General features: G+C 39.1%; 1 protein-coding gene across 8 annotated transcripts in view; it reads left to right on the top strand.

Moving 5' to 3' along the window:
* Positions 1–25,800, top strand: part of Ash1l (ASH1 like histone lysine methyltransferase) — a 130,441-nt gene that overhangs the window by 42,593 nt on the left and 62,048 nt on the right. For all 8 annotated transcript variants that reach the window (XM_029475230.2, XM_029475227.2, XM_029475228.2 and 5 more), the window contains 2 exons: positions 7,670–7,771; positions 13,011–13,746. In XM_029475230.2, the coding sequence (XP_029331090.1) occupies positions 7,670–7,771; positions 13,011–13,746 (838 nt within the window). The remainder of the gene's footprint in view (positions 1–7,669; positions 7,772–13,010; positions 13,747–25,800) is intronic.

The raw sequence follows: 25,800 nt of genomic DNA, 5'->3' as shown, positions 1-25,800 counted from the left end.
GGACTTGAACCTGGGTCCTCTTAATCCCTGAATTATCTCTCCAGACTTAATTTAGTGATTTCTTTGTTGAGACAGGGTCTTTCTGCAAGGATTTGGCTGATCTAGAACTCACTATTTAGATCAGGCTGGCCTCAAACACAGAGATCTGCCTGCCTTTGTCTCCAAGAGCTATGATTGAAGGTGTGTACCAGAATAACAAACAGCATTTTTTGTTTTTTGTTTTTGTTTTTCTTGTTTGTTTGTTTAAAGGCAGATTTTGTAATATAGCTCAGCCTGGCTTCAAACTCAGGGTCCCCCTGCCTCAGCCTCTGAATGCTGGGATTATGGGAGTGTGCCACCAAAACTTTAGGTACATGCCATCAAACTGAGCTTGTCTGTAGTATATTTAGCTCATAACCAGCTGTGCGAGGCAGAACATTCTGATTTCAAAGTGGACAATGAAGAGTGGATCGTGGAGCAGTATAAATGATTGGCTGCATGTAAACATTACATGTTCTATACTTCAGGCATTCCACCATTTTGTCCCTCCTGAATAAATCAAATGACTTAGTTTTTGTTTTGGAATCACTCTGAAGACACATTGGTTTTGTCTGTCGGTCTCTCCCTCTCCCTTCTTCCTCCCCCTCCCTCTGTCCCTTTCTCCCTCTCTCTCATTTTAAAGCATACTTAGTTTTGTTTCTTTTTTTACCTGAAGGGGATAAACATCAGTTGATGAAAATATCCTGGTTTTGACACTTTCTCTAGAGTTTTATCGTAGATACACCCATAAGTAAAGTATAAGCATGCAGAGGTGAGGGTTTAAAATAGATTGTGATGGTTCTGGGAGGTTTCCAGGGAATTCCATTTTAATGTAATCTAACTTGGGAATTGTAGAGAATTTTCTAATTAGAGGAAGGAAAAACACTTTGTTTGGGGTTCTGTTGTTTGTTTTTAGCTTAAAAACGACGAACATAGACTCTGAACCCTTCCTTCCTGCAGTGCATTTAACTGATGAGGTATATGGACTGTATGGTCAGAAACCACTGATTTTATTAAGAACCAGCTTTTTTGTCAATTTTCAACTTGACAAGAAACTTTTAATGCTATTCAAGAGATTCAGAACATAAATCCAGGACCAAAAAAACAAACAAAACCTTTAGCAACGTCTTCAAATATTAGAGATGAAGAAATAGCTCAACTGTTAAAATGCCCACATGAATGTAAGGCTGACATAGCAGCCTGCCTATAATTCTAGCCTTAGCAGGTAGAGATGGGGAGTCTCCAGGCAATCTGACAAGCAAGACTGTCAGTACCAACAAGCTTTCAGTTTGATTAAGGAGACCCTACTTCAGTTAGTAAGGTTGATTAGCAACTGGGAATGAGTCCCAACATCAACCTCAGTCAGACATCCCAGTGTACACATGTGCCCACAGTCATGTATGCAAACCAGTGCACATATGCACACTGCACACACTTAGAACTAAAATGTGTGCCGTGCTTTAATTGTATTAGGAAGAAGTGATTTGTTATAAATCTAGTATGAAATACTGTTTTGAAATAAGTCTGTATTTTTTTTTAACTCACTAATAAGCATCATTTTAAATCTAGCACATTCTTCCATGGTTAGCCCAAAGATATTTCTAGCATTGGAAACATCAGACATTTTGCTCATTTAAATAATTTCCTATTTAGTAGAGTGTTTACTGTTAAATTCCAAATAAGGTATACACAAAACCTGTAGTTTATAAATTGTAAAAAGCCTCTATTGTTAAATTCCAAATAAGGTATACATGACATGTAGTATATAAATTTGTAAAAAGCCTTTAATATAAATTTAGACTGAAGATTCCAGATTTTCTTGTTTATTTGTTTGTTTGTTTGTTTTGAGTCAAGAGTCTAACTATGTAGTTCTGGCTGCCTAATAATTCACCATGTATACCAGGATAGCTTGCCTCTACCTCCTGAGTGCTGGAATTAAAGGTAGATGCCATCGTGCTTGTTGACTGTGTTCTTTTCTAATTCATATTTAGCATCATTAAAGTTGATATTTTAGTGTGGAATTGTTAGGGCCTCAGTGAAGTAGTTAGGTTGGATCTTTGTTTTATAGTGTTTTATGTTTATTTTCTGAGAGGAGAATCTTAACTATATCCTTGCTTTTTGGCCAATCTACCTATCTCTGACTATCATATGCTAGAATTAAAGTTTTGCGCCACCGTGCATAGCTATTTTTTACAATTATTTTTATATTTTTATTCATGTCTGAGTGAGAATGTGTGTCTTTGTGTGTGTCCACATACATATGCATATATCTTTGTTTACATTTGGGAATGGTGGTGCTCACCTTTAATCCCAGTACATGCGGGCTGGAGAGATGGCTCAGCGATTAAGAACACTGACTGCTCTTCCAAAGATCCTGAGTTCAAATCCCAGCAACCACATGGTGGCTCACAACCATCCCTAACGAGATCTGATGCCCTCTTCTGGTATGTCTAAAGACAGCTACAGTGTACTTACATATAATAAATAAATAAATAAATAAATAAATAAATAAATAAATCTTTAAAAAATAAATAAATCCAGTACTTGGAAGGCAGTGGGCAACAGGTGGATCTACAAAGCAAGTTCCAGGACATCCAGGGCTACATAGAAAAACCCTGTCTTTAAAAAAAAAAATGGGGGTAGGGGGCCCGGTGTATGCCCTAATATGTATGTGAAGATAAGCCAAAAACTTCTGAGAGTCAGTTCTCTCTGGTGTGGCTTCAGGGATCAGTCTTGCTCAGTAAGTACTTCGAATTTGTTTAGAGTCAACTCATTGGACTGTGTGTTCATGTTTTCTTTGTGATTTTTCTACCTTTCTACATACAGAGACACTTAGCACCAATGGCAGTTTTCTCTATTGCTTGTAATAACTTCAACAGTTTGACTCTTTGCTTACACCCAGATATCTGAAGATAGTATTCATTTTTATAGTAGATGTGATCAATATTTTCATAAGTAATAAATCAACCTTAGAACAGCTTTTTAGTCTTCACTTATTTCTGTGGATTGTATAAGATTAGATTTTTAAAGACATTTTATCAGCCTGTATGCCAGTCATGAGTAACTCATTTCCAGAACATTTTTTTTTTAAAGATTTATATATTTTATGTATTGAGTACACAGCTGCTCTCTTCAGATGCACCAGAAGAGGACATTGGATCCCATTACAGATGGTTGTGAGCCACCATGTGGTTGCTAGGAATTGAACTCAGGACCTCTGGAAGAGTAGTCAGTGCTCTTAACCACTGAGCCATCTCTCCAGCCTGTAAGATTGGATTATTATACCTAATCCAGGGAGTTCTTTTTTTCCCTTTTCAATTTTCTGGCATTTTACCCCATCTTTGTATGTACAATCTATACCAGCTTTCCCTTTTGTTTAAATTGATAACAAATATTTTTTCAAAGCCTTGTCTTATAAGTTATCATATAATGGACAAATGAAATTCAGAAAGCCTATAATTAAAAAGGCTTCTACACATATTTTTAGTTCTTATATCCTTGTATGTATTATCCTAGTTTGTGATAACTTGAGTTTCCCTCCTTGGTAGTACTTTTCATTCGTTACACAAATGCCTTATTACCAGCAAATATTGAGAATCGGCTCCCAGCTATGCAGGTCCATCTCTAAGTTCAAGGCCCACCTGATCTACAGAGCAAGTTTTCAGGACCAGTAAGGCTGTAACATAGAGAAATTCTGTTTCGAGAAACAAAATAAAAAACAAAACAAAGAATTGACTCCCAAGAATTACCATACCTTTAGTATTAAAAGTCCAGTGTATTTAAGCACATCTTCTTTGTCTCTGTGTAATTATTGCTTTACTCATGTGTATGTAGTTTCTAAATTTCTAGGCTGTGGGCTGTTGCTAAAACCCAGTAATGTTTTTAACCAAAAATTCAATGAACTGAAAATTTCCCATCTATATTCCTTATTTCCTAAGGTATCTCATTATGTGTTTGTTTTAAATAGAGATGGGAAATTACGGAAAATTCTGATCTCTACTTTTTTTGTTGTTGTCTGTCTCTCTGTCTCTCCTTTCTCTCTCTCTCTCTCTCTCTCTCTCTCTGTGTGTGTGTGTGTGTGTGTGTGTGTGTGTGTGGCAGTATCAGATTCTCCTGAACTTAAATCCATAGCAACACATTATTCTGTGAGGAATGGAATCTTTGCACATCTTAGCTGGCAAATCTTACTTTACCATAAATGAAACAGGTAATATTTCTTCCAAGCTAGGTACAGCAACAAAGTAGTTACTCCCCTTAGAAAATGACTATGAATTAGAAGAACTAAAAAAATAAGTAGGGAAAACAGAAAATTGCTTTGTCCTTTGTCAAAGAACAGAACAGAAACCCAGACACCTGATTCCAGTTCCTCTGTTGGTGTATCTGGTGTTATTGCTGTGGTTTAGATCATCCCCCCATCCCTAGAGAAGCTAAGGTGAGATTGGAAGGCTAATTTCAGATGCCTTTCTAGCTGTCTTGCAAGGCCTCGCCTGCCCTGGGTATACTTGTTTAGGAGGACATCTTTAATTGTATTCACTTGGTATGTTTAAAGTGAATGTTTAATAACTACAAGTTGGTTTCAGCTCCCTAGTTGGCCATAAGTGTCTGTTTTTCAATTTTTAATAGTGAATGTTGGCTTAAATGTGTCAGTTACATATTTATTTATCATCTAAAAGTTATTTCACAGTAATGTTGATTGTAGTGTAGTGGTGCACAAGACCCTGGGCTCAGTCATTGACATTCTCTCCCCAAGAAAGAGATAGCCCATGACCAATATTAGGACCCTCTTCATATGTAGTATTCAGTAACATTTATAAGCCACAGTAGATTTTGTAAGGTAATATTAGTATTACAGTATTCCATTTTGGAATGCAACACAGCCCTGTGATTTAGAGTAACTTTAATAAGCCAGACTTAGGTATGTTTATTTGCCTTCATCCTGATTCTTAATTTGCTAAAAAACGAAGAATCAAACCTACATTGCTTTTCTCCATACTCCATATAGTTAACAATGTCCTGTGCTCTACTCTGTACTTCATTTTGTCTTATATTTGGAAACACAGATAAAATGGGGTTTCTGCTAGAATAGACATATGAGTTCTCTCTGAATATTCTCTTATTCTTCCCTAATTACCCAGCTGCATAATGAAACTTAAGGCAGTATGGATTTTTATGGATTTCACATGACTTAAGCCAATTTTAAAATACTCTGTACATCTTTAACAGGTTGCTACTTCTTGCTTATAAGTTGCAACATTGCTTTCCAGTCTTAAATCTTTTTACTTTACATCATTGAACACTGTTTTTTCACTGTTCCTCTTACTGTTTCTATTAGCACTGCTTTTGATCATATCTCAGGGATACAATACAATTTTATTCTCTAAATTGCACTATTGTTAACAGCTCTACTCTATGAAAAGTGATTCGAGCATACTTTTAAAAGTGAAAAATGAAAGCCTTCCTGAATTTTTTACTCCATTCTTCTGTTAAATCCTAATAGTAGGCTGCTGGCGTCCATTACTTTCAGAAAATGAAAAATGGCTCAGAAGCTAAGTGAGCTAAGCCATCTCTCTCTCAATTGTTTCAGTTTCTCAGGAATTGCTGTACAGTGCTGCCAATAACGATCTCCGGGGATCTGACCCCCATTCCACCTCCCACTGCCTCTTCAGCAGCTCCAGATGCCACCAAAAGAAGGAGCTTTGAAGAAAGTGCCTGTTCCCTCTTTTACCCTGAGGTGGGTGAGGCCAGGCAGGGTGATTCTCAGGATACCCTGATGATCAAAGGTATAGTTGAAGAGTGTCTTGAAGATGACCAAGAAATTTGGGGAAAGTTAACAGATAGCCTAGAAACTGAAGTTAGAACCCAAGAACAGAAAGCACAAATGTCATCTGAGATGTAGTGCATGGTGACATGTATAACCTTCAATCAGTTCCCAGAGGGCAGACTAGTGAGCTCTTCTTTACACCTCCTTCCTCCCACCTCCATAGTATCAATCCAGACACCAGGCTTGGAAAATACACCCAATAGCTGTAGTTTATAACTGAGAGAAGACTTCATTAAGAGCCCTCTTAAACCAACCCCATTTATTCCCTGGCACTTAATCTACACTGTTTGCTTAGTCATCAGGAATGGTGATAGAGCTCAATGATGTCTCAGCTTCTCGGCCACTGTTGTTTTCTGTCTTGTCTGCATGTCTGGGTAGGAAAAATGTATCTATCTGGTCCGTATATGAAGCGTTCTGTGTTAATTCTTTTTTCATTGATGCCTTGACCCTTCTTCAGTGTTTTATTATAGCATACTGTTTAGCTCTGTAGAGAACTCTTTATCTGAGCCACACTCCATGGGGATTTACTGTACTGCTAGTTTTCAAATCCCTTTTGTATCTCTTTGAAATTCAAGACTAAACAATCTTTATTCTTGAGTAGATCTTACATCAGCCATCACTGTATTTTAGAAGTAAGGTGCACTGTTTACAACATCATTTTCCCCAGTATCTGACATCTCCTCTTGAATGGCAAGTTAGACATCTTAACCTAGTCAGTACTGCCAGTAGCCTACTAAGAGAATGACTGCAGTGGTGTGACTTAAGAAACTCTTTAAAACAAAAACAAACAAAGTTCATAATCTGCACTTTCTCCTAGAAAAAGGGAAATCATAGAAACTTAGCTCCAGTCGTTTCTTCTGGTGCTGTGCTGTTGTTCAGAGATTAAATCCTGTCTTCACTAGAGAGTCCGATCCTGGAGACGAGTCTGAATGCTCTCCTCTTCAAGCCTTTGCTTTCCTGTCTTCTGTGCCTCCAGTTATATGTTGAAGCTTATTTTACATACATTTTTAAAAAGTGAATGTTTCTAAATCTTTGGCAAATAAAAAATCAATATGTATTTTCAACAGCTGTCTTTTTAGGTTATTAGGGAAGAAGTACTAAAAACAAATAACTTTTTTTGCAGGAAAATAATAATTTCTGAACATCATTTTCTCCTGAGCAAGAGATGTACTAAATTATGCTGCATAAATTTGGAGTTTTTGCTAAAATTAAAAGACTTTTTGAAGGGAAATTGAATGTTTTTATGAGGTAACTTTAAGTGTGTACCATTAAAGATGTATTCCACAAATATGCTAATAACCAGTTCTTCTTGAATTTTCTATAGAAGAGAACAGAATGTAAAAATTAATTTGCGAATTGTATAAAATGGACTTGAGACCCAACCACCTACCTTTTTATCTGAATTCATTAAATGAGATGCCTAAGTTGGATATGACTTTCCCACATCAGTTATTTCTCAGTTAGTTGTATTATATTTTGTTTGTTGATTTATATTGTTCATTTTAATAAAAAATAACAGGTTAGACTTGATTTTCATTAGCAAATACTTTAATTTTTCATAGTGATGGTACATAAAACTAAATCACTATTTTTATTTTACCTTTAGAACTAGTTTTCTCTCTGCTGATATACAAATTTTATGATATTTTGGAAATTCTGTTAGCAACATCAAGCATGGTTTATCCTCTGCTTCTTTTTATTGTGAGCTGACCCATCTCGTATTCCAGGGAAGGGCAGTGACAGCAGCTGAAGGTCACTGTTGTGACACAGCATGCTTTCACACTTACGTAGTTGGGAGTGGTCCTATGAGTTCTTTTTCTTTCTTCCCAGGTTCCCAGTCAGCTTCCGATAAACCTTCCCAGCGATCATCAGAAAGCACAAATTGTAGCCCTACTCGTAAAAGGTCTTCATCTGAGAGTACTTCTTCAACAGGTGAGTGCTATTATTGTTTTACCAGATTTTCACAATAGTTTCCTATCTGGGATTTGAGATTAACAAATTTACAGATTGTAAAGCAAACTAAAGTGGCCCTGTCATCTCAGTATCACTGATAATGTATATTGAAAATATTCAATAGTTTTACTTTCAAAAAAGAAATGTGAGGGCACTGAAGCAGTGGCTTAGCAGTTAAGAGCATGTACTCTTTCTGCAGAGGACCTGACCATGGGGAGCTGACCATCGGCCTCTGTAGAGCTCTGCATCTGTGCACATACTCAGACTTAACATGCATACACATTTTTTTTACTTGACATGATGTAAAAGAGTGTATTCTGTAATATATGGCTTGAGCCCTTTAATAAATTTTTATTGTTAGCTACATTGTTACTTGCCTATAATCTGAGCAGTTGGGAGGTAGAAGTAGAATTAGGAGTTTAAGGTCACCCATTACATAGTTGAAGATAAATGTCCCATTAAGTACTTAATTAAAAAGTACAAAGTGAGCTGGTAATCCCAGCACTGGAGAGAGTGAGGCAAGAAATACTGCCACGAGTTTGGGGCCAGCTTTGCAAGACCCTGTCTGAAATTTCATTGTTTAAAACGTGATTTTCCAAACCAACCTATATGTGCAGTGTTAAATGGCTTTGAATGACAGGCTGATTCTAAGATGTATTTCATTGTATTTTTAAAATGTAGAGTGATAAGGATTTCACAGTGGCACATCTATTTAGTTACATTGCTGTGTTTTTACATGTTACCCTGTGTCTGTGCTTACACGTGCTCATACATGTCATGTTGCATAAGAACCTACGTTAAATCACCAGTGACACACAAAGCAGAAGACGTATATATCAGACGTAAAATACTAGAGTAGTTTCATTCTTTTAGAAACAAAATTTGAAGACGTATGTATGGCTTAATGTAAACCATAGCCTGGGGAGATGGCTCAGGGAGTAATGTGCCTGCGCACAGCACAAAGCCCTGAGTTGGTGCCTCAGCACCCATGCAAAGGCCACATAAAGCAAACATGTCTTGGACTCCAGTGCTAAAGGTGTGGAGACAGACTAGTGTATTCAGATTGATGAATTCTAGGTTCAGTGCCAGACCCTGTTTCAAAAAAAAAGGGAAGATGGAAAAAGACACCCAACATTGTGCCCTGGCCTCTTCAAACATGTAACTATATACATGTACCTGCATGTATTGTGCATATACTACCTACACAAACATGTACATACAGCATGCATACCCACAAAAAGACAGTTGATATTAGTGAAAGAATAGACAGTCAGCTCCTGGGCCTGAACAGCTCCCTAACAAGTCAGTCTGGACCACCTGTCCTCAGAAGGTCAATTAACCAAGTAATATGGAAAAGCAGAAAAGGAATATTTATCCTCTGTACCTATCCTAAGTGAGGCACAAACAGGTCCTTTATTTACTTACTTATTTATTTATTTATTTATTTATTTATTTATTTATTTATTTATTTATTATTTGCGTGGCAAGGGCACAGGACAGAGGTCAAAGGACGATTTATAAGTCAGTAATACCTTTTCACGTTGTGGGTTCCAGGGATGAAACTCAGGTCATGAGACCTGGTAGCAAGTTCCTTTACCCACTGAGCTATCTGGATTACCCTATACATTGCTTTTTGATTCATTTCTGGTTAGAGTGTTGTTGGTGTTATGGACGGGTTGTTCAGCTGTTTGTTTTAAGACCCAAGGTTTTATTGTATAGTTGAGGATGGCCTAGAATCATTGTGTAGCTCAGCCTGGGATAGAAATTAAAGAAGTCCTGTCTCAACCTCAGAAGTAGGAAGATTGCAGTGTGAGCTAGCACTCCTGTCCTTTCAGCATGTTCCTCACAAACATGAAGACAAGTCTTCTTAACTCAGATATCAGCTACCTGGCTTTATGAAGAGAGGACTGTATTCCATGGAAAGTTTAACTTGATATAGGTCTCTATGAAAATTTTAAAACCATAAAACTAAAAAAATCTTGACCTTGGGATAGACGAAGATTTCCTTTACCCTCCCCAAGACAGAATTTCTCTGTGCAGTCCTGGCTGTCCTAGAACTTGTACTGTAGACCAGGATGGCCTTTAACTCACAGAGATCCGCCTCCCTCTGCCTCTTGAGTGCTGGGACTACTCCAAGGTGTGCTCCACTACCACCCAGCCAAGACTTCTGAGCCATGCATGAGGCTAGGGTAAAAGGAGCACTTTGAGTTTAAGACCAGCCTGGAGTACATAGAGAGGTCCAGTACTTTGCATAGTATTATGACATATGCGTATAATCCCAGCACTAGGGTCTAGAGACACTTTTAATTTGGAACCAGCCTTTAATATATTCGTAGGAGGGAGGGAGGGAGGGAGGGAGGGAAGTAACATTATTTTAGTGGGTCATGGATGTGATTCATACCTGAAATTTCAATGCTACTTACCTCTGTTCTCTGCTTCTCTAGAGGCTGATACATGCCATGACCATTTAGGACCTTAAGCTTAAGCCTATGTAACTGGGGACAAATAAGTAAAAGAATAACATTTTCTTCACCAGTTTAAAAAAGAAACATTTTCTTTTTGTTATTGGTTAAGGCTGATAGTCCTACCACTAGAGAGGATAAAGCAGGCAGATAACTACTATTTCTTAGCTAGTCTGGGCTAGCCTGGCATTGATACCCCCCTTACCCCCCCCCCTAAAAAAAAGAGCTACAGTGTGCTACTGCATGCCTGTAGCTCTGTCAGATGGAAGGTAGATAGATGCAGGAGTTCAAAGCCAGCCTGGGCTACATGAGACCCTAAAAACAGGGAGCTGAATTATAGGAAGCGGAGAGAGAAAGACAGACAGACAGGAGAAAAGCATATGTTAGCCAAAGGAAGAGGAGGGAGAGGAGAAAATAAAAAGTGCAAGCAAAGGTGGTTGACAGAGCATAATAAGAAGAAAACAAGCTGGCCTTGGATCCCAGCACTCAGGAGGAGGAGACAAGTGAATGTTCAGGAGTGGGGCCACCTGGGTTAAATAATAAGACTCTGTTTCATTTTAAGAGAAAAGAAGAAGATTTGGATATAAGCAAGGAAAATAGGGAAGGATGAGATAGTTCACTAAAAGCACATGCTACTAAGCCTAAAGGCTTATAAGACCCCCCCCACATGATAACGAGGCACCCTGGCCTCTCCATACATGAGCTATTGCACAAATACTTCATCCACACTAAGTTAAATTTTATACCCCATAATTTTCTGTTCAATTTGTTTAATTTTTTTCCAGATAGGATTTCTCTGCATAGCCTTGGCTGTCCCAGATTGGCCTCATACTCACAGAGATTTTCCTGCCTCTGCTTCCTGAGTGCTGGGATTAAAGGCATGTGCCACCACCACCACCCGGCTAATCTATTTAAAATATACATGTATGTGTTATCCCCCCTCATTAAATCAGTTAGTTCTCTTTCTCTAGAGAACCCTAACTAATACAGGGGATAAATTTGTTAGCCCTTTATTATAGCTGTAGTTATTAAACCAAGTTTGGGCTGAAGAGATGGCCCCGCAGGTGAGCAGATGCTGCTTGAGCCTGACAACCTGAGCTCAGCCTCCACGTCCACATCAAAGTGGAGGAAGTGCTGACGACAGAAAGTCATCCTGTGATCTCCATGCATGCACAGTTCCATGTATACGTGCACATCATGCATACAAAATTAAACAAGGGCTGGAGAGATGGCTCAGCAGTTAAGAGCACTGACTGCTCTTCTGAAGGTCCTGAGTTCAAATTCCAGCAACCACATGGTGGCTCACAACCACCCATAATGAGATCTGACACCCTCTTCTGGTGTGTCTGATGACAGCAAGAGTGTGTATTAAGATATAATAATAAAATAAATCTAAAAAACAAAAAATCAAAGCTGGAGAGTTGGCCCCTGGGTTAATAGATCTGGGTTCTTCCAGAGGACCTGGGTTCAATTCTCAGCTCCCACCTGTCAGTTAACAACTATCTGTAACTCCAGTTCTAGAGGGGATCTGACTCCTTTTAAAAACAAAAAAACAAAATTAAACAAAAGTTCTTTTAAAAAGATAATCTCCTACAGGCATGCTCAGAACCCCATCAGAACACCACCCCTTGTCAACTTGACACCCAAACATATCCACTTTTAAGCTATAACTTCTAACCCTTGTTCATACACTCTCAGGATGTGAAATGTAGTCAGTCCAACTTTTAAAATCTCGATCCCTAGAAAAGTTCTTTGTCTTGGAGCTAGAGAAATGACTTAGTGGTTCACCTCATTTAATGTTTTTAAAAAGGATATGTGTTTGGTTTCAATTAAAAATAATAAGATGGCTATCTCATGAGAAACCCCAAGATTAGCATCCTTCCTCCTTCCCCTCCCCACACAAATGTTAAGTTTGGATTCACATGAACATATAGACAAACAAAAGCCACAGGTATGGTATATGACTTAATTCTAGGACCTAGGCAGCTAAGGGAGGAGGATAACCTTTATAGTGAATTCCAGGTCAGCCTGGAAGCAGTACAACACCTTGTTTAAAAGCACTAGAGAAGGAAGGGGAAGAACCCATCTTGCTCAGGATTTAGCTGAGTGGTAAACAACTTGCTTCAAATGGGCAAGCCTCTGAATTTCATCTTCAGTGCTCAGAAAGAAAGACAAGTTTGGATCTTTATCCAGTCTCTGTCTAGCCCTTAATATTTATCTTTTGTCAGTATAGAAAGGCATGGTACACACTTGTAATTGCAGCATGTGGGGACATTGACATGAGGATTAGGAATTTAAAATGATCCACTAATAGAGTGTCTTCAAATATGGTAGACTTAAGGCCATCTTGAGCTCCAGAAAATCCATCTTAACAAAGTAAATACGGACTGGAAGGTGGGTTGGTGGTTAGAGCTCTGCTGCTCATCAGCTTTAGCAGCCCTGACTCCCTCTTCTGGCTCCATGGGCAACTGTATGAACATGCAATACACACATATATAAGTCAAAATAAAGATTTAATTAATAAAGTTAAAAGCTGGGGTTTTTTTACATATTAATCCTAGCATGGCAGAGGCAAGGCAGATTAGTCATTAGTTAGTTCAAGGCCAGTCTGATTTGCATAGTGAATTCTGAGCTGGCAGAGGCTTCAAAGCACAACCTTGTCTCAAAAGGCTGAGAAGCAAACATAAAGAGACAAAGTAATTTAGATTACGAAGTGATCAAATTTTTATCTGTGTGTGCTGTGTTGTCTCTTTTAGTGAATGGAGTTCCTTCCAGAAGTCCCAGATTGGTTGCTTCAATGGATGATTCTGTAGACAGTCTGTTGCAGCAGATAGTACAACACGATGAGCAAGAGTCCATGGAGAAAAACGGTGATGCTTCCATTACAGCTGTGTCTGCACCACCTTCTTCCAGTCCAGGCCATAGCTACAGCAAGGAGCGAGCCTTAGGTAAATCAGACAGCCTTCTAGTGCCTGCAGTCCCGAATGACTCTTGTAATAATATCCCACTTCTTTCTGAAAAGTTAGCAAGTAGGTGTTCCCCCCATCATATCAAGAGAAGTGTAGTTGAAGCTATGCAACGCCAAGCTCGGAAAATGTGCAATTATGACAAAATCTTGGCCACCAAGAAAAACCTGGACCATGTTAATAAAATTTTAAAAGCCAAAAAACTTCAAAGGCAGGCCAGGACAGGAAACAATTTTGTGAAACGCAGACCAGGTCGACCTCGGAAATGCCCCCTCCAAGCAGTGGTGTCAATGCAAGCCTTCCAGGCTGCCCAATTTGTCAACCCAGAATTGAATGAAGGCGAAGACATGTCCCTGCACCTAAGTCCAGACACAGTTACTGATGTGATCGAGGCTGTGGTTCAGAGTGTGAACCTTAATTCAGAACATAAGAAGGGGTTGAAGAGGAAAAATTGGCTGTTAGAAGAACAGACTAGGAAAAAGCAGAAGACAGTACCAGAGGAAGAAGAGCAAGAAAACAATAAAAGGTAATATCTTTCTTAAAATATTATGATCTGAATAACAGTAGTTAACTTCTTTATTTTATGACTTATTTTTCTTGTGTGAGCGCATGCATGCTATGTCGGGTGTGGGGTAACCCCAAGGACAACTCATGGGGCCTCTGCCAGCTTGTGGGTCCCAGCATCAAACTCGGCCCATTGGGCTTGGCAGCAAGCATCTTTCCTGGTGACCTAGTCTCTGAACTGTAATTTATTTATGTAGCCAAATCTTAAAACCTGATTTTTACGATGGGAAGATGGTTTGGGTGAGGTACTTGGGCACGCCAGTGACTCCAAGCTGAAGGGGAATGATCTGGAGTTGGAAGGATAATCTAAGCTGTACTGACAGTGTATCGTAAGCCACATATCAATAAAGGTGGCCAAAAAAGCAAACATGCGTACATACATACATACGTACATACATACATACATATGTACATACACACACACACACACAGTAAAAGAGCTTAAAGATTCAAAATACAAAACTCCTTTAGGAAATGAATTTAAAAGTCTGTTGTGATACACAGCCAAAGAAAAAAAAGAAAATAAAATTTTTTGAGGCATTTTCTTTGTAGCCTGACTGGCCTAGAATGTAAACTAGCTTTGCTCTCAGAAATGTCAGCCTAAGATGTGAGTATGTGCCACTATACCCAGCTTCAATCCATTGATCAGTTCCTCCATCCCTTCTTTCCTGTCCTCCCCTCCTCCATTCTCACACTCACTGTGGGGGCTGGGGGTGGGGTGGGGTTGTGTTATTTTGCTTTCTGCTCTACAGTTTGGATATTGCTGAGACAGGATCTCATAACTCCATATACTCCCTTTTGCCTCCTCACCCCCTAAAACCTAACATCCTGCTTTCTGTTTTGTGATTTTTGGCTACTCTTAAGTCCTGCTTATTACTGAAATCATATAGTAAATGTCTATTTGTGGCTGGTTTATTTCACTGAATATGGTGTGCTCAAAGGGAGTTGCTACAGAGCCTCTGTAAAGACTCTTGGGTCTGTTTCCTTTTCTGAGTCCTGACTTTTCCACTCATTTTCTTTTGTATAATGCCAGAACCTAAAGTATGTTTTCTCTGGTACAGTCCACTCCTCTGACTCTGCCTTGCTTTTGGCATGAATTGGGCATAACTCAAAAAGGCCTGGCTTGCTTTCTTCCTCTTCTCCATCTCCTTCCTCCAGGCAGCTGTAGAAATGTGGGGCTTAGCTGCCCTGCAAGTTTTCTCTTAACATTTTTGAAAATTTTTCTTTAGTCACTTATTATGGCATAGGCTTTTCATCTCAGCACTCAGGAGGTAGAAACAAGAGGATCTCTGAGTTTAAGCCAGGCTGGTAGATATAGCCAGTACCAGGGAAGTTAGGACTACAGAGAGACCCTTGTCTCAAGATTAATAAATTGGTTAGTTGTTGAGGTTTGGTCTTTGACTGTGTAGTGTAATGCTAACCCCTAGACCTGGTTGCCCCCAAATTATTTCCGATTGGTATATAAAGATGCCAACATCTAGTACATAATCTGGTTTTAGGGTTCCCAGGTTGGGTGGGCTGGGGAAAACCATGGGGAGGGAGGAGATAAGAAGGAAGAAAAAGTTGCCATGGTTAGGAGTTGTGAAAACATGGCTCTGAAATTAAGAGCAGCCCAGATGAAGCATAGTAAATAATAACTCAGGGTTATTGATAAAAAAGAGACTTTAATAGCATAAAGGGTAGATATCTGCCCAGCTCTCATGTAAGGCTTTTTGTAAATATAAAGGTTGTATGTGTCTTTTTTTTTTTTTCGTTTTTCAAAACAGGGTTTCTCTGTGTAGCCCTGGCTGTCCTGGAACTCACTTTGTAGACCAGGCTGGCCTCGAACTCAGAAATCTGTCTCTCTCTGCCTCCCAAGTGCTGGAACTAAAGGTGTGCGCCACCACCGCCCGGCTTGTATATGTCTTTTATCCGCTCAAAGTTGGGGTAGAAACCCCAGTTTGGGATTAAAAGTTCTAAAATAATTAGTAAATTAATGAATTTTATATGTATGAGTATTTGCCTACATGTATGGCTGTGCAGCGTTTGTATGCTGGTGTTCACAGAGGCCAAAAGAATGTATCAGATCCCCTGGAACTAGAGTCCCATTCATGCATGAGTGCTGAGACTTCCACCTAGGCTCTCTAGAAGCAGCCAGTGCTCTTAACCACTGAGCTTCTCTTTAGTTTCTGGATGTTTCTTTTTATGTCCAGGAAGGTCATTATTTCATAAAATATCAAAACAACACCTGTGAAAGGAAAAAAAGAGTTGGTTCTCGCCTTCCATCGTGTGGGTTCTAGGAACTGAACTCAAGGCAGCTTGGCAGCAGCTACCTTTCCTCACTGAACCATATCCCTAGTCTCATAGTTTATTTTTGTTTGGTTGTCTTGGTTTTTATTTTTGTGTTGTTCTTGTTTTGTGTTTGGTTTGTTTGTTGGGAGGGTGGGAGGTTGTGGTTGGGGTAAGTTTTTGGTTTTGGTATTTGTTTTTGTGACAGGATCTCACTACATATCCCAATCTGGTCTGGAACCTGATATGTAGATCAATGTGACCTACAATTTACAGAGATCTGGCTACCTCTGCTGGGATTAAAGGGAATGTACCACAATGTCTGGATTGACAATTTCTGGATGTACAATTTTTTTCCTTTAAAAATTTTAAATTAGATGTATGAATTTCATATGTGAATGCTTTGCCTGCCCATATGTATGTGCCACTACATGCAGACTTGGTATCCTTGGAGGTCAGACAAGTTCCCCTAGAAATGGAATTAAAGCGGGTTAAACCACCATTTGTCTGCAAGAAATTGGTTCCTCTCTGAGAACAAGTGCTCTTAATCACTGAGCCATCTCTCCATCCCCAAATTTAACTCATGGTTGTTGGGGTTTTTGTTGTTGTTGTTGTTGTTTTCTTTTAATGTATATGGATGTTTTGTCTGAATGTATCTGTGTGTACCACATATATGCCTGATACTCATGGAGGCCAGAAAATGTCAGATCTCATGGGGCTGGAGTTAAAAACAGTTATAAACTGCCCTGTGAGTTACAGGAATCATCAAATCTGGGACCTTTAGAAAAATAGCCAGACCTTTTAACTTCTGAGCTGTTTCTCCAGCTCCTGAAAAATTGTCTGATATTTATAAAGTCTGTTTTATTTTCCAAGAGATTTAAAGGTAACATGAAAGGGCAGTAGTGTTTGTGTGTGTGTGTGTGTGTGTGTGTGTGTGTATTTTCCATCATGTGTGTGTTGAACATAGTAGCCCTAAGAAGGTATCAGATTACTTGGACTTAGAGTTACAGATAGTTGTAAGCTACCATATGGATTCTATTGCTGGGAATTTGAACCTTTGTCATCTGGAAGAGCAGCAAGTGCTCTTCCCCCAATGAGCCATGTTTCCAGCCCCTAAGTGTTTTTGTTTTATGAAATCTCAAAAGCAGCAACCATAAGAGTAAACATTGTTATTCTGGATTGTAAGTTTGGATTTCTATATACCAAAAAACATCCTGACAAGTAAAACATAACTCCATTATGGTAGGGTGTATTTACAAGACACGCTGTTCATAATTTACTGGTATCCAGAATATATAAAGAGAGATAACAGGTGGTCTATGGATGTAATCTCACACTTATGATGTAGACAGGAGGATCTTTGGGGTGTTGTTGTTGTTGTTTTAATTACCTGTGTCGCTATGTACATTTGAATATAGGTACCCACAGAGGCCAGAAGAGAGTGTCGGATGCCTTCGGCTGAACTTAGAATCAGTTGTGAGTTGCTTGACATGTTACTGAGAACTGAATTCAGATCTTCTAAAGAGCTGTTTGAACTCTAAACTGCTGAGCCATTTTTACAACCGAGTATGAGAATTATTGCAAGTTGTAATGAGAGTTCAGGCAGAGTTACAAAGCAAGACTGCATCATAAAGCCAAAAAATACAGCCTAAGAAACAAGACATGGCTATGCTCAAAAGTTTGAGATTAGCCTCACCTGTATAATAAGTTCAGAGTTAGCCTGTAGTACATGGGGGAGACATCCACACTCTGGTCCTGTAGCTCAGCTGAAGGAGGGTTTGCCTAACATGGGTTTGATCTCTAGCACCACATAAAACTGGCATGATGGTGTACACTTGTAAATTCCAGCTCTAAGAAGGGCTGTGCAGGAAGATCCACAATGTGAGATCATCCTTGGATGTGTAGCAAGTTCAAGACCAGTGTGGTTTGAGAAAACAAAAAGCAAGCAAGCAAACGACAACAACAAAACTTAGAAGGGATGTATTTCAATGATAGAGCTCTTAAGTTTCATGCTACAGACCCTATGTTCAATCCCCAGGCCCCCTTCACTCCAGAATAAAACAGTTCTCAGACCTTGATGTCCTCACAGAGCAGAGTCACTATATTACTTACAATTGGATGTCAGAGCAGGACTGGAATCAGTTTGGCTCTACATGACAAAGAAAAGATAACAATCCAATCCATAGTGTTAGGGCCAAGTCAAAGACCAACAAGGTTACTTAAAATATCCATCCTAGGGCTGGAGCAAGCGGGGCCAAAGCAAGCGGAGTGGGGGATGGGTGGGGGAAAAAAACCTGTCCTGGACCTCACAGCTAATTTAATGGCATTCCAGATACAGGTATTTGTCTTTGATTCTGTTGTTATTTGTTTGTCTTCATAGGCAGGGTCTCACTGCATTGTTTGATTTGACTTTGACCTTGCTTTCATAGTATTGACAGGCCTTGAATTCACCATCCTTTCTGCCTTAGCCTCTAGCATCTCTTTTCCTTTCTTTTTATTGCTTTTGTTTTTTGCTGGGGTTGTTTCAGGTTTTCTTTTATTTTTGCATTTCTTTTTAGTTTTAGATGATGGGTCTTCACACATGCCAAGTACCTACCCTTCTCCTGAGTTACACCCCCATTCAGACATGGTCACGGCTAGCAAACGCCAAGCAAATTTGATGTATATGTTCCATGAGCAACACTTGAAATAGTACTACTATGAAGAATTCATATATATCACATGATATCAGAAAACATTTGCTTTGTTTTAGGATTTATTTATTTATTTAAAATATATATGAGTAAACTATAACTATACTGATGGTTGTGAGCCATCATGTGGTTGCTGGGAATTTGAATTCAGGACCTCTGCTCACTTCGGTCTGCCCCGATCCACTTGCTCCAGCCCTGCTCAATCCGGCCTAAAGATTTATTATTATATTTAAGTACACTGTAGCTATCTTCAGACACCCCAGAAGAGGGCATCAGATCTCATTATAGATGGTTGTGAGCCACCATGTGGTTGCTGGGATTTGAACTCAGGACCTTCGGAAGAGCAGTCAGTGCTCTTAACTGCTGAGCCATCTCTCCAGCCCCAAAACATTTAGTTTTTTTTAGGCAGGAGAATGAAATGTAATCGCAGACATAGAGTGAAAAGCAATTGAGCATGATTCTTCCTGTCTCCCTCTGAACCCCTGATCTGCATGCACACACTCCCATTCTCATGCATGTACACATACACCACACACACACACACACACACACACACACACACACGAAAAAGGAAGAGGAGCTAGAGAGATGGCTCAGCAGTTACACAAGTCAAACTTTGTTGGTGGTTGGAAAGCTAAATACTATTCAGATGTCATAACTTTCTAATGTTCTATATAGATTTGGGGAACTATCCATCAAAGTCCCAATGATATTTTATAAAAATAGAAAAGTGTAGCTTGGATGGTAGGCTATTCTTATAATCCCAGACTTTAAGAGGCTGCGGCAAGTGTATTGCTATGTATTCCAGGCCACCTTGGAGTATAGAGTGATACCCTGTTTCATATGAATGAATGAATGAATGAATGAATGAATGAATGAATGAGTGACACCCTGTTTCATATGAATGAATGAATGAATGAATGAATGAATGAATGAATGAGCGAGCGAACAACAAAATCAACATGGCAGTGAACATACCTTCCAAAACATTTGAGATAAACTATTTGGTCAATAACTATAAAGGATTTCTGAAACTCAATAAGGAAAAAAAAAAAAAAACACGGGGAATTGACCAAGAAACTGTATAGACATTTTCTCAGAGAGTATATAAAAATATACACTCAGTATAAATAATAAACTCACAAAGAAGTACTAGTACTCTATAGCCATTATAATTCATAGTAAGGATAAGGGATGGAAAAATAAAGGAGAATTTATGAAGTATATGGAGATACCCTAGGTGTCTACTCAAAGAAATAGTGTAGCCTTAAATACCAGTATTTATAATGCATTTTAACATTAGACAAAGGCAAACAGCAAAGTTTATCTGTAGACAAGTGGCAGTTTTACATCTAATGACTTACTATTTGGCCTTAAACACTAAGACTTTTTTAAAGACTACTTCTGTTGTATGTTGTGCACATGGGCTTATCCTGTCAGAGTAGTCCCAGGTCCTAGGACAACTCTGCGCTGTCACTTCCCTTTCTGGACATCAGACTTAGGTGTCAGGCTTGCATAGCTGGTGCTTTACCTCCTGAGCCATCTTGCTGTAGTGCTTTCAATATGCTTGGCCCAGGGAATGGCACTATTAGGAGGTGTGGTCTAATAGTGTGTGGAGGAAGTGTGTCACTGTAGATATGGGCAATGAGACCCTCCTCCTAACCCAGCTCCTCCAGCACCATGCCTGCCTAGATACTACCATGTTTTCTGCCATAATAATAATGGACTGACCCACTGTACTGTAAGCCAGCCTCAATGAAATGTCCGTTATAGAAGTTGCTATGGTCATGGTGTCTCTTCACATCAATGAATCCCTAACTAAGACACTGGCTCTAGATAAACTTTTAAAAAGATGAAATACAAGTGAAATAAGCCGAACGATTCCAAGCATTCCATGTAGCACCTGTATTGTAGATCCTTCATGATTGGGCTCCGTAACTCTTTACTTTGATCAGTTGTGGGTTTCTGTAATGGTTTGGTTGCAAAGAGAACTTTCCTTGGTGGCAGGTGAGAGTTACACTTATGTGGGGATATGAAGTAGAAACTTAAGAGTTCTTTGTAAAGTCGGTTGTGTTGGATGGTGTTTTGCTGGGACAAACACATGAAGAAATGTTTTCCTGAAGTGGACAAAGATGAGAAGCTAAGACAGACTTTGAACGAAGCAGACATAGGGAAAAAGGATGTTCTGCTAAAGCAAGCATATAAAAGGACATGTGATGAAGGATTCTTTGTTAACAACACACGTTTTGATCTGCCTTACACTGTGTAATTGAGCTCCTTTTGTTGGGAGGACTCCATAGATAGAAACACACTATAAAACTTCTGGTGGTGGGCTGGAGAGATGGCTCAGTGATTAAGAGCACCGACTGTTCTTCCAGAGGTACTGAGTTTGATTCCCAGCAACCACATAGTGGCTCACAGCCATCTGTAATGGGATCTGATGCCCTCTTCTGGTGTGTCTGAAGACAGCTACAGTGTACTCATATACAGAAAATGTATAAATCTTTAAGAAAAGAAAAACAAACAAACAAACAACTTTTGGTGGTGTGCTGCGGTTTCTTGCCTCTTCTGTTTCTGCTGCTGATACCTGCTTAGCTGAACTGCCGATTTCTAGACAACAGGCAGGAGTTGTTCCAAAGAACCTTTCTAAACAGGTCCACTTTCCCCATACCTTTTTTCCCCCTCTACCTTTGGTGGGCCTCAAAGGAGGTTAAAGTGTTTAAGAACCATTATTGAATATATGTTTTGAAAAACGTTACAGGTATAGGGTAAGTAGTTAAAGTGTAGATAGGGATTCGGCTGGTTTAATAAAGCAGCAGTTGTAGGATTTCCTCCAAGAACCTTACTTAATTAGCCCTGGATAGTTGGCTAATACTCATCCAGTGCCAGACATGATTTCCTAGATCTTACAGGGTCTCATAAGAGAGCTGTTGGTTACCACCAAGATAAGTGTGCCAAGCTTGTACCCTCATGGTTGTGCTAGACTGGTGGTCATCGCGGCTCACAGGCATCAGAGCTGGTGGATTGCTTCCCTCCTTTGGAAGCTTGCATGGTTGTCTGATCCTCACATGGAAAGAGGAAGGAAGGACGGACAGGAGGGAGATACAGAATATGGAAGAGGAGGAGTACAAAATTGCTTTAACTTTAAAGCAATTCTTTTAAGTAACTAAGACTTTTGTTTAAAAATCTTGCAGATCATGTATCAAAAGTAACAGAGCCAAAGTCTGTGTGCTTCAGTGAGCCTTCTGTTTACTAGAGTAGCTAAGTTTTACACTTTTTTTTTTTTTTTTTTTTTTTTTTGGAGAGGGATGGAGAAGTGGTAACCCTGGCTGTCCTAGAACTGACTTTGTAGATCAGACTGGCTTTGAGTTCACAGAGATCCATCTGCCTCTGTTTCCCAAGTTCTAGGATTAAAGGCGTGCACCACCACTACTCCGTGGATTTTTCCACTTTTGCTGTCAAGTATATTTTTATGTACTTATCAACCATCACCCCTCCCCCAAAACACTGAAACTACAAAAGTTTAGTTTATATCTTCTTTCATAACTCAGTTCTCCATGACCTCCATTCAACCTTTTTTCCTCCAAGTATTCACCATTTTTCTCCTCTCAATATGTTATACTGTAGCACATGTACCTTCGTATACATATGAACATATACTTTATGATTCTCATATGCGGAAGAACATTATCTTAATATTGTACATTTTAATAACATGCAATTTTTAAATCATACTGTAATTACACTTTTCTTTAATGCTTAGTAACATACCATTTTATATATGTAACAGTTTTTCCTTATCCATTTATTTGTTATCGGCCAGCATTGGAAAGAGCAGCAATAAACATGGTGTGTAGTGTCTTGGGCTTTTCTTCAGTTGGAGGGAGACTTGTGGTTCTAGTTCTATGTCATTACTTGTAATGAGTGTCTTTAAATTACTTATCTGTACTTAAATGTGATGGAAATGCATTTAGAAATTCTTTTGTTTCTTTTCAGTTACCTAGCTTTTTACGTTATAAGATTTATTTATTTATTTATTTAGCAGTGTCTTAATATGTAGCCCTTGCTGTCCTTTAACTCACTCTGTAGACAGTGCTAGCCTTGAACTCACAGAGATTGGCTTACCTCTCTCCCAACTACTGGGATTAAAGGCATATGCCACTGTGCCTGGCCAGATCATAAATTTTCTTAGTAATCTCTAATAACATTCTTTATTTTATTGGAGCCTTTGTAATGACATTCTTTTGTTAATTTATGTGTTCTCTCTCTCTCTCACTGTCTCTCATATTAGCTAAGAATTTGTTAATCTCAATCTTCCAATAAACCAACTCCTTTGCTGATTTTTAATCTTTATCATTAATTTCTTCTCTTACCTGTATTATTTTTCACTGTCTACTCTGTTTAGGATTCACTACTTGTTTTTTAAAGCCCCTTGAATTACATCATCAAGTTGTTTGATATCTCAAAAAATACTTTATTTTGTATGGGTGTTTCGTCTGTATATATGTACACACACATGCATATCATGTGTATGCCTGGTACCTATAGAGGCCAGAGAGTGATGGTGTCAGAGTCCCTCAGACTAGAGTTACAAATGATTGGAATCTGCCATGGGTGCGGGCATTTGAACCTGGATCTTCTGCAAGAACTGCTGGTGTTCTTATGTTCTAACCCATGTCTCCAACCCCTCTCAGATTTTTTTTTTTAAGATTTTATTTATTTATTATATGTAAGTACACTGTAGCTGTCTTCAGACACTCCAGAAGAGGGCATTAGATTTCATTACGGACGGTTGTGAGCCACCATGTGGTTGCTGGGATTTGAACTCAGGACCTTCGGAAGAGCAGTCAGCACTCTTAACCACTGAGCCATCTCACCAGCTCCCTCAGATTTTTAAATATGAGCACTTCATTGCTATGCTCTTTCTTTTCAGAACTGCTTTGACTGCATGAAGTTCTGTTAATTTGTGTTTTATTACAATTTGTCTCTAGGAAATTTTTAATTTCGTCTGATTTCTTGACCTGTTATTTATTCATCCAAATGTGTTGTTTGGTCTTCAAATATTTTCATGGTTTCTGTGGTTGGTCTTACTGTTGGTTCCTGTTTTATCACATGGTCTCGTATACATGAGGGATTGCTTGTTGACGATTATGTGTTTGGTTTGGGAAGAGGCTCCATGTACAGCTGAGAAAACCGTGTCTTCCCTATCTGTTGGGTGGTATATTCTCTATCTGAAAACCCCAGTAGTTCTCCACCTGTGGACCTCGACCCCTCTGGGGTTGCACCTCAGGTATTTACACTATGATTCTTACTGGTAGCAGAAGTACTGAAGCTACAACAGATTATTGTTACGGTTTGGGGTCAGCACACTAGAAAGAATGGTATTAAAGGGCTGCACAGCATTGGGAGCGTTGAGAACCACTGATGTTTAGTATGCTTAGTGCAGATGGTCCTTTACTTGGTTTTAGTTTAGAAAACTTAAACATGAGAACACAGTACTGAAGTCCCATACTATTACTGTGTCAGGACCTGGGTGGTCTTTTATGTTTTCTTCTGTGTTTGTTTTATGATCTTAGGGGGCTCCCATATTTATTACTTGAATTTTTTAATTAATTGTTCCTTTTATCAAATTGTAATGTCTCTTTTAATCTCTTCTGGTAGTTTTGGTTTGTAATTTGCTTTCTCTAATATAAGAATGCCTGGCTGGTATTGTTTTCTATTTGCTTGACAGTTTGTTTTTCATGCTTTGATATTAACCTTTTTTCATATATTTACTGGCTAAATGTATTTCTTGGGAACTATTTAGTCTATGTAACCAGCCTCTGGGTATGCATTGTACATGAGTTCCTGTGGAGGCCAGAGAGGTTGTTGACTCTCCATGAGGTGCAATTGCAGGGAGCTACTGACCAGAGGACCAAACTCGGACCATCTCCTAGAGCAAAGAGCGTTATTTTACAAGTTAAAAAGGAAAGTAATCAGCCCGAGCTGTTTGGGTCTGTTTCTGACTCTTCTTTTCTTTTACCTGTATTCCTTTCCTTTACATAGAACCACATTGTCTGCATTGCTGTTTTATTTTGTTGTCTTTGTTTTGTGTAGAAAGATCTGAATCTAACTTCTTTCTTCTTGTTTCTTCATTGAGCACAATTACTAAAAAACTGCAATCAACACCCTTGAACAACCACCAACCACAAATTCTGCCTCTTGGAGCTCTGAAATTTATATACTTTCTGAAATGTTCCCAGAATTCCAAACGTCACACAATTGCAGAAACTCTCTGCAGCTGGCAAAACCATGCCTCTGTTAGAGCACGAGGCAAATCATAGTCAGCTGCTGCTAAGCAGCCCCATACCCCACATCTGGATTAAAACAAAAACACAATATTTCTGTGCTTTTTAAAGAAACCAAAATTCCAGACTTTTTTTTTTTTTTTTTCTTTTTGAGACAGGGTTTCTCTGGATAATCCTGGCTGTCCTGGAACTCACTATGTAGACCAGGCTGGCCTCAAACTCAGAAATCCACCTGCCTCTGCCTCCCGAGTGCTGGGATTAAAGGCATGCGCCACCACGCCCGGCTAAATTCCACACTTCTAATTACAGTTTTATATATGTATTTATGTGTGGATATATGTGTAGGACTACATTCTTATGTGTGCATGTACAGACATACATTCTTAAGTACACATGTACAGAAACCAGTGGTCAATGTCGGGTGTCTTAATTGCACTCTCCTTAGTTTTTAAGACAGTAGGATCTCTCACTGGACGTGGTCTTTGCTGATTCGGCTAGAGACTTTGGCCAGCAAGCCTTAGGGTTTACTACTCTCCCCAGTACTGGAAGTAAAAAAGGTGTGTTGTTGATGTTGTTTTACTTAGGTGCTGAGAACTCTGTTCCTCGTACTTACATGGAACAACTTAACCAATTGAGCAGTCTTTCCATCCAACTTTATTATTTTTATTATGTATATATGTGTTGGATCTTCTAGAGCTGGAGTTACAGGCAGTTGTAAGCTATTCTGTAGCGAATCTTCTTTTTTCTTTTTGCTCCTTGTTTCTTTTC

The sequence above is a fragment of the Mus caroli genome, unplaced genomic scaffold, assembly GCF_978045245.1.
Source record: "Mus caroli unplaced genomic scaffold, Mus_caroli_1 scaffold_3, whole genome shotgun sequence".
Taxonomy (NCBI): domain Eukaryota; kingdom Metazoa; phylum Chordata; class Mammalia; order Rodentia; family Muridae; genus Mus; species Mus caroli.
This window is presented reverse-complemented; position numbering and strand designations above follow the sequence as displayed.